The sequence below is a fragment of the Lipotes vexillifer genome, unplaced genomic scaffold (assembly GCF_000442215.2).
Source record: "Lipotes vexillifer unplaced genomic scaffold, Lipotes_vexillifer_v1.1 scaffold559, whole genome shotgun sequence".
NCBI classification, from domain to species: Eukaryota; Metazoa; Chordata; class Mammalia; order Artiodactyla; family Lipotidae; genus Lipotes; species Lipotes vexillifer.
The window spans coordinates 354,772-365,282 of NW_006781351.1; the positions used below are offsets into that span (position 1 = coordinate 354,772).

General features: G+C 34.8%; 1 protein-coding gene across 1 annotated transcript in view; it reads right to left on the reverse strand.

The window, feature by feature from the left end:
- PDE3A (phosphodiesterase 3A) overlaps positions 1 to 10,511 on the reverse strand; it is a 311,664-nt gene that overhangs the window by 119,858 nt on the left and 181,295 nt on the right. The window contains 1 exon segment of the mRNA XM_007454600.1: positions 1,968 to 2,018. Coding sequence (XP_007454662.1) covers positions 1,968 to 2,018 — 51 coding nt within the window.

Consider the following 10,511-nt stretch of genomic DNA (forward strand, 5'->3'; position numbering starts at 1 on the left):
CCCCCGCCCCGCCGCAGTGGAGAATCAGAATTAGATAAGAGGTTACTACTTTTGTGCTTAATTGACTTATCTGGAATTTCCAAAGAATAAAGTATTCTGTTGTAATTGTTTTTATTTTTTGGTGTGTGTTTTTGCTTTTGACATTGACAATTTCTTTTTATCTGAGTTGAGGGTCAAGGGTGAGACAAAGGTATACCCCATTTCGAATGCTTATTTAGCTAGTTGTGAGGTTCACGAAAAATCTTGATGCTGATAACGGTAGTTCATGCAAGAACTTTCTAGTGCCTTTGCGTTTCAGAATCATCTCAAGCTTCTAAATATAATCAAACTTTATTTATGAAAATATTTTTCATGTGTATGTGGAAATCTGAAGTTTTCTAGCTATGTGCAATAGCTGGAATTCTAAAAATTTTCATTCTGGGATTTTTTACGTTTAAAGTTAACATAAACAATGCTGGGCCTTTATGACATTATATTTCAATTTATAATGACAAAGTGACCAATCCAAACTTGAATATAAATTATATCCAAATAGGTTATATGGCGAGTATAGTATATATTTTTTCAACAAATTTTAAAAACTAACACTACGTTACTTTGAAAGGACATCTCCTCATCAAGTTGCTTGGTGTGTTCTGAGTCAAAATGTCTTTGGTGCCAATAATCAGAAACCACAGAGTTTCTTACTGGTGCTCATCTTTACTTTTGATTGGTCTAGAATTACAAAGCATCCACCATGCATTAATTTCATCATTTCATTGCCAATCTTGCCGAAAATTCTGATTTAAAATAATAAATGTGTACAAAGGGAGAGTTGCCAGAGAAAATGGAGACAAGGAAGTGACAGTGAGGGAGAATGAGGCATAAATCCTTTTGGATAATCCTAATTCAATTGGACTGGTTTATATTATCTACTAATCAAATTGATAATGGACAAAAATAAAACCACAGCTATTAAACTCTCCCCTAAAAACAACTGACTGACTTGGTTGTATTTTCCTAGTGACTGAAATGAAACCGTTGTCCGTGCAATCTTAATGACAGCACAGGTCACGTCAGCTTGGTAAAACACTTGGGAGATGCTGACATTTCACAATGATCTTTCATATACAGTATCGTTCAGTAAAGTCTCTCTTAACCATATTTTTTAGTGGCAAATAAAACATGTGAGCAGCAAAGATTAAAATGTTCCACCCACTTAATTCTTTATTTAGCACGTTTACAGTCAGGTAAGCACAGGCTGCTAAGAGAGAAATGATTTTTACATTTCTTCACAAAATACCCTAGGAGGAGAGACAATTTTCTTAGTGTAAAACTCAGCCTTTATTCTGTCAGACAAAGTAATTATGGAAGCAAAGCAAATCCACATTGTCTAATTAGGTCATTAAAAAGCATAAATGCGTCATGGAAGCTTTTCTCCTTGCCTAAGACATAAAGTAAGACAATGAGAACAGTCTGGTAATATAGAAAGTTTTATAATTTGTTTCTTTTCCAAAATAATAGGTCCTTTCATCTTTCTATTTCCCTAAGATGAAGACAGTTCATTTAGAGACAAAACTCTGTAATTAGTTCAGGGTTTACTCTCATTATATTTCAAAATATTTAACCAAAACCAGGAAGGTAGAGAAAAGAAGAAAATACATAGAAAAATTTTCAAAGGAAGGGAATAAAATCAAGAGAGTAGGTTGCTGATCAAACTGTATTCTGAAGAGACAAGATGAGTATAAAATCTACATTCATATAAACACAACCAGTCTGGGATACCAGAAAGCTCTTCAGAGGAATATACTGGCATCTGCCTTTGAGACTTGAAACCTGACTTTAATTACAGCTAACTTAAATAAAAACAAATGGCATGATTCTTTTGTCTCTTCCTCTCTCTCATTATTATTTCATGAGTTTTAGAAAACTCATGGCTCAAAGTGTTAAGAAACAAAATGCCAAAAAGGTAAGGAAAAGAAACGTACCTGAGATCCTCTTGGCCCTCGTTTGTGGTCCCATTCTGAATGCCCCATGAGCTGTAAGATAATATAATAATGACAGTAAGTTAAATGATACCTATTTTATTTTATTTTTTTCGGTACGCGGGCCGCTCACTGCTGTGGCCTCTCCCGTTGCAGAGCACAGACTCCGGACGCGCAGGCTCAGCGGCCATGGCTCACGGGCCCAGCTGCTCGGCGGCACGTGGGATCTCACGGACCGGGGCACGAAGCCGTGTCCCCTGCATCGGCAGGCGGACTCTCAGCCACTGCGCCACCAGGGAAGCCCAGTGATACCTATTTTACATGGCAACTATTTCTACTCTTTATTTTAAAGAATAATGAGGCTTTTGAAAACTATGTTTTCATAGTAGGGTATTATATTGACCTCATGAGTAAATTAACATACCTGAAGTAATACACTTCTGGTTTGATAGCTAATAGTTCAACTACTAGTTGTTTTGAAGATATTTTAATATCACTGTGTGACAAAATGAGTCTGCTAATGTACAGCTTTACGGTTGTCAGGAACATTCTAGATCAATGTTAAACCACGTTAAGCTTTATTTTCATACCATTAAGTTTCTAGTTTATTAAGAAAATATGCTACAGAAATCTACTAGTGTAGCCTAGTCTACTGTCAAGAATGACAAGAACCAGAAGGCCAAAATATTTCAATCATTTTAAATTCTGTTTCGATAATATCACAAAAATATAAGAGTTCGAAGGAGCAAAATTAGTTAATGTGAAATATGCCCCAAAGTCACAAAATGTAAATTTTCATAAAAACAGAGACTACAAAACATTATCAAGTTATTCCCATAGTTGTAACAGTCCTTAGCTACTTTGCTTCAAAGAATAATATTTATTTATTGAAAATAACATTTAACTTGAAGAGCATTAAGAAAATGCAAGATACCAACTGAGAGGAATAAAATTCCATTTCTCTGCCCATATACTCACTAGTCATGTGTACCAATGGAAGAAGTCCTTACCACTAAGAAGCTAGCATGCTAACAAGACATACTATAGAACATACTTCTATACATTAACTTTTCTGTACAACAGCAGTGACTCTTCGGTAGCTATAACAAAAAACAAAGAAACATCACAGTAGCAACAAAAAAGTAATATACTTTTGAACATTATCAAGAAATGTTTGATAACCATACACAGGAAATGGTAAAACCTTACTGATAAACATGAAATGCTCCTGGTTAAGAAGAGTGAATTCAATAAAATTACTGCATTCATTTTTTACCCAAATAAATTTACAGGTTTAACTCAATTCCAATCAAAAGCTGTTTGTATTTTTTTTAAGAAAAAAATTGAAAAACACAAGCACCTAAATTTTATCTGAGAGAATGAACTTCTAAGAATCAAAATATTAGAAGAGATGAAAATGCCCTAGTGGTTACTGAAGTGTATTATAAAATTTAACTCAAATTATAGGATAATGATTTAAGACTCAAAATACAAATAAATGAAATGTGGTGGACAGTTCTGAAATAAATTCAAGTACATGTAGTAACAAAAGGTAAAAAATAAAATATAAAAATCAATGGGTATTTGATGAATTATTCAACAAATGAAAAAAGAAAGAAAAAATTGGAGCTGAACCTTACAATATACATAACTTCTATATAGATAAAAGAGCTAAATTTTTAAAAGATCAAACTATAAATATAAAATAGAATAAAATCAAGACAAATACTTAAACTACTTTGGAATATATAAAGATCTTCCAAATTAAAAAAAAAAACACAGATGAATTTATCAGGCTACATGAAATCTTCAAATGTCTGCACAAATGTCAAATTGGCAAAATATCTTCAGTAAATGGTAGGTAAAGAATAATATCTTCAGTACACTAAGAACTCTACAAACTTGAAATAAACACAACTCTAATAGATAACTGGAAGAAAGGATAAGGACAATTTACACAATAAATATCAAGTCAAGAGGTTTATGGGAAACAACTGACTTTGTTGGAAGTGAAAGAAATTCAGTATAGACAATAACAAAAAACTACTGTTGCCTATTTTTTAGCAAATTGATAATGTAGAATATTAGGTTAGGATTTAGGGAGATAAGTATACACATATATTGCTAGCATATAGCAAATATATATATTGAGATATATATGCATGTACATATAACACTTATAAATATAGACATGTACCATGTATGCCAACTTTAATACATATTAGATACTACTAAAAATTCATACACTTTGACCAGTAAATAAAATCGTAAGAATCTAGTAGTTATAGTGTGCTAATCACTGTGTTATCCAACAAAAGGGTAACTATTCAATAAATTATAGTATAGAAAAGAATATAATATAGCAATTAGAAATTGTGTCCACCTAGAGGGGTGGGATAGGGAGGGTGGGAGGGAGATGCAAGAGGGAGGGGATATGGGGATATATGTATACGTATAGCTGATTCACTGTGTTATACAGCAGAAACTAACACACCATTGTAAAGCAATTATATTCTAATGCAGATGTTAAAAAAAAAGTTGACCTTCAGAGGCTTTTAAAAAATTACATGAGAAATGCTCATGGTACAATAAGTGAAACATACAACTACATCATTTTAAATTACTCATTTTTAATAAGACAGTTGATTATTGCAAGCCTTAGAAGTATTACAATGATTTAATTATTTGGCTAGCACGCAATTTTGGGTAAATTAGCCCAGATAATCATCACATAAAATTGAATGCTTAGTAAATATTTCTTTAATGCTTTAATTTTTTAAATTTGTAAATTTATTGGCAATACATCTGCTAGTAAATATTCATTAATACTAATTTAAAGTTAATTATAATAAGATTAAATACTAATCAACCAATGAAACAGTCTGATTCAGAAACATAAATTAAGGATATTTAAGTAATTATTCACTAGAACTATCAAAACAATTCTTGACAATTTCAACCATTGTCCTATTGAGACTTTGGGAATATCTTTCATTAATAACAGGGAGGTGAGATGCTTGCGTTGGCAACTCTAAAGAGATAATAAACTTGAGTACTAGACTGATAAATAAAAATGATTTTTAAGCAGAAGGCTTACTTTCTCCTCTCTCTCACTATTTTATCTAAATGTTCTCAAGAAAATAGGTTATAAAAGGCTGTTATGACTATTACCCTCTTGCTAGTGAATTTAAACGAACGGGGTAACTTGGTAAATTCTACCACGCATGAGTATCACAATTAAAAGAGGTAAATACATCAGAAACACGAACTGTCATCCACCTATATGAATTTAAGGGGGAATATCTGATGATGACAGATACTACGTCAAGAATATAACATTTCTCCAAGATCAGAACTAAGGTAAAAAAAAAAACACGGGATTCACTGCCCTCTGCAATTAACTATCTTAAAGACAATTATTAGTCAAAGAACAAAAACATCCAAAATGCAGACTCTTTTGGGTCATCACTTACTACAGAAGAGAATTTACAAACCAGAACTTATAAACCTCCAAAAGTTTCACTCTCCAACCTTTTTTTTTTTTTTTTTTTTTTTGCGGTACGCGGGCCTCTCACTGTCGTGGCCTCTCCCATTACGGAGCACAGGCTCCGGACGCGCAGGCTCAGCGGCCATGGCTCACAGGCCCAGCCGCTCCGTGGCATGTGGGATCCTCCCGGACCGGGGCACGAACCCGTGTCCCCTGCATCGCCAGGCGGACTCTCAACCACTGAGCCACCAAGGAAGCCCTCTCCAATCTTTTATTTTAAACTTTAAAATAGTAAATTTGCCAAATGTGTTACGTATCAGAGAGAGTTATTTCCTTGCAGTATACAATAGACTAATGAGAGAGATTTAGGCTAAGGGAATTCTATTCCACTGTATCATTATATATTTATATTATCTATTTAATACCATTATTATAATATATTTGAAAGTCTGAGTTGACAAAACATGTGGTAATATTTCAAAATGTATTTTAAAATGATACTACTGCTACTTTTTTCTAGATAATAAAAAGTTACATAAATCTACATGCTCTGTGAAATATCCAAAATATAAAAAAACTCTGAAATGAATAAGATACTGGAATGTTCTCTATTCAATAAGAAGAAAGGCAAAGGAAATCAACAAAGATTGTATTCCCTTTGGACTTGAGGAAATCACACAAGGGCTTTATCATTAAAAAAGTATCTATTGATACTTTTCATTTAAAAAATCTGAGCCAAAATTTAACATTACTTCAGTGTTGACTATACAGGGTTTGTTACAGTATTTTCTCGCATTTGTTTTTTAAATGCAGAGAAAGGCGGGGAGGACTGGATAGGGTGTCAGGACTCTATTTCTTCCCATGATTATTGCATACCTGGCACAGAAAGGGGAGTGAGTATCAGCTTCATATTAGTACATGACAGCATTTGAATTTTTACCCTATCTACAGACACAGAATTTATTTTACTGTCATAAGAGCACTGTCCTCAGATCACGGATCCAGGACTAAAATAAGCATCATGTTTTCAGTAGCCTTTTAAAAAAACTATCCATAGTATGATAAACTGCCTGACTTATTTAATATTACAGATTATTTAAGCTAAAATGAAGCATTTGGCTGCTGGTAACTATTCCTATTAAAGCAGAACCATAGAGCTAAATGTTTTAGAAGTACAGAGATACCTCCCTAGCCCTACTCTCTTAACTAACGATTAGGACAAATGAAAAAAATTGGTCAGTTTTAATAAATAGTAAAGAGGAGAGCTTGCATAATAAGTCAATGAATTACATAATTAAGTGCAAACTGATGTCGATGTTATAACAGTGAGAAAGTTGAAACATCCTTTGAGTCCACAGGTAGGATTAGTGTTAAGTTGCAGATGTCCATTGGCATGTCATGGGATTAGATAAAAGACAGAAATGGGTCATGGACAACAAAGAACAGAAGTAGAATTTGTGGAATCATTTTTTTCTTTTTGTAGTTGAAGTCACTTCAATGGACTACACTTTCAAGATAAGTGAAGAGTAGCATGATACCTAGGCCATTCTGGGAAAAGAGACAAAAAGTTTATTAACATGATATGATACTCTTTTTGGAGGAGGAATGCTTCTGATTTTATGATCAACTGAAATGTAAAACAGAGAGAGAAAAATTGAAACTAAAAAATGAATAATAAATAGGAAATTCAAATATATTCTGGTTGATAAAGAGTACATGGCTTAGGGCTTCCCTGGTGGCGCAGTGGTTGAGAGTCCGCCTGCCGATGCAGGGGACATGGGTTCGTGCCCCGGTCCGGGAAGATCCCACATGCCACGGAGCGGCTGGGCCCGTGAGCCATGGCCGCTGAGCCTGCGCGTCCGGAGCCCGTGCTCCGCAACAGGAGAGGCGCCGCGGAGCAACTAGGCCCATGAGCCACGACTACTGAGCCTGCGCGTCTGGAGCCTGTCCTCCACAACGGGAGAGGCCACAACAGTGAGAGGCAAAAAAAAAAAAAAAAAAAAAAAAAAAAAAGAGTACATGGCTTAATTCAGGAAGAAAAAAATGTTTGTCTCTCACCTTCTATAAAAAAATACCTTCTTGGCTATTTAACTATGATTACCCCTATGGGTAATAATACTTTAATAAACATCTCACCAGAAGGTTTGAGGATATATAGGTCACCAAAGTTATGCCTACACACGGCAAAGAGAAGGAATTCTCCGTAAAACTGTCTATCTTTCCTTCTTTCTCAGCTCCCGTTAATCAGGATGGGCAAAATGAAGATGCTTAAATTTATTCCTAGGAAATAAAATATACTTCCTTTCAGAGAAACACAATTTGCTATGTAAAGCATTTTGAAAATCCTAACTTCCTTGACACTAAGTCATTTTCATCCTTATGGAATAAATTCTTCTCTCTTTTATTTTTAATAATAAATTTCTACATCACAGCCTTCAGCTAACAGTATGTTACACAGTACTTAGTTCCAAGGAAAACAAAACTGCTGCCAAACACCGAATTTAAAAAGTTCACAGGAGAAACAAATGAGAAGTTAGCATGGAAACAAAATGGTTCTGTCCAAGCAGAGATATTTTTAATAATAGCATGAGAAATGCAGAGAGCTGAAAATGTGTTTCTGTAGGTAAAATAGTTCCCTTTCTTGTTTATATTTTTCCCTGTGCTATGTTCTGTTATTTTTTGTTTGTTAATATAAACATGAATACCTCTTTAGGGACTTTTTGGGAAAAAAAAAAAAAAACCTCACCAGACCTATTACTGAAGGTATGTAAGCTGCAGGAAACCACAACTAGATGCAAAATTAAAAAAAAAACAAACTTTGCATGTATTTAAAGAGGCGAGTGGGTTTAGATATGAAAAAATGTAATGATGGAGAGTAACAGTCACACTGTTATCTTAAAGTTATTCTCAAGTAAACTATTCTTCTACTTCATTTGTTGAAAACCTACAGAATCGGAGAAAATATTTGCAAACAATACAACGGACAAGGGATTAATCTCTAAAATATACAAACAGATCATACAGCTCAATATCAAGAAAACAACCTAATCAAAAAATGGGCAGAAGATGTAAATAGACATTTCTCCAAAGAAGACATACAGATGTCCAACAGGCACATGAAAAGATGCTCAATGTCTCTAATCATTAGAGAAATGAAAATTAAAACTACAATGAGGTATCACCTCATACCGGTCAGAATGGCCATCCTCAAAAAGTCTACAAATAATAAATGCTTGAGAGGATGTGGAGAAAAGGGCACCTTCCTACACTGTTGGTGGGAATTTAACTTGGTGCAGCCACTGTGGAGAACAGTATGGAGGTTCCTTAAAAAACTAAAATAGAGGGCTTCCCTGGTGGCACAGTGGTTGAGAGTCCGCCTGCTGATACAGGGGACACGGGTTTGTGCCCCAGTCTGGGAAGATCCCACATGCCTCTGGGCCCGTGAGCCACGGCTGCTGAGCCTGCGCTCCGCAACGGGAGAGGCCACAATAGTGAGAGGCCCACGTACAGCAAAAAACAAAACAAAACAAAAAAAACTAAAATAGAGCTATCATATGACCCAGCCATCCTAGTCCTGGGATATAAAACCCAGCAATCCTAGTCCTGGGCATATATCCAGATAAAACCATAATGTAAAAAGATACATGCACCTCAATGTTCATTGCAGCACTATTTACAACAGCCAAGACATGGAAGCAACCTAAATGTCCATGACAGATGAATGGATAAAGAAGATGTGGTGTATATATATACAGTGGAATACTATTCAGCCATTAAAAAGAATGAAATGATGCTCTTTCCAGCGACATGGGTGAGATTATCATACTAGGTGAAGTCAGACAGAGAAAGACAAATATATTACATCACTTATTTGTGGAACCTAAAAAAATGGTACAAATGAACTTATTTACAAAACAGAAATAGACTCACAGATATAGAAAACTTACGGTTGCCAAAGGGAAAAGTGGGGGGAGGGATAAATTAGGAGTCGGGGGTTAACAGACACACACTACTATATAGAAAATAGATAAACAACAAGTACCTACTGTATAGCACAGGGAACTATACTCAATACTTTGTAATAACCTATACAGGAAAAGAATCTGAAAAAGAAAAAATATATATACTCATATATATATATGAATATATATATGAATCACTTTGCTGTACATCTGAAGCTAATAGATTTTAAATCAACTATACTTCAATAAAAAATAAACTACAAAAAGAAAATTACTATATTTTTGAAAACATAAAAATAATACACATACACTATAATTTATATATTATATATGAATATATACTCTGTATAGTACATACATGGAAGTATAACATAAAACCCTCTTTTTATGTAATCATTTATTCATTAAACAAATATTTATTGTGTGCCTATTATATGCAAGGAACTCTTCTAGACATAACCTATATACTAGTGAACAGACCAAGATGCATCTCTCTTCTCCTGGCTCTTAAAATTCTAACGAAAGGAGATAGAACATACACACATAAACATAGACCAGATGATGATAAAGCTATAAAGATGCCTAGAGTAGCATAAAGGATAGAGAATGAGAGGCAAATGGTGAGTCGGGGCTGGGAACAGAGCTAATTTTATTTAAGTAGATCAGGGAAGTCCTTTCTGAAAAAGTGACATTTATCAGAGACCTGTATAAAGCGGGAGAGCCAGATACACAGAAGACACAGAGGTGCAAAGGCCCTGAGATGGGAGTACAAGTGGTACAACTGAGGAGCAGCAGAGCGTCCTTCACCTAAAATTTTAAAACAGTTGGATCTTTTAAATCTATATTTGGTATTTACTCCCTTCCTCTGGTATGAAATTGTCCAGAAAAGTTAGTCATTAACTCCACTAATTAAAAATAACAAAGTAGGGCTTCCGTGGTGGCACAGTGGTTGGGAGTCTGCCTGGCGATGCAGGGGACACGGGTTCGTGCCCCGGTCCGGGAAGATCCCACATGCCGCGGAGTGGCTGGGCCCGTGAGCCATGGCTGCTGAGCCCGCTTACCGCAAAAAAAAAAAAAAAAAAAAAAAAAAAAAAAAAA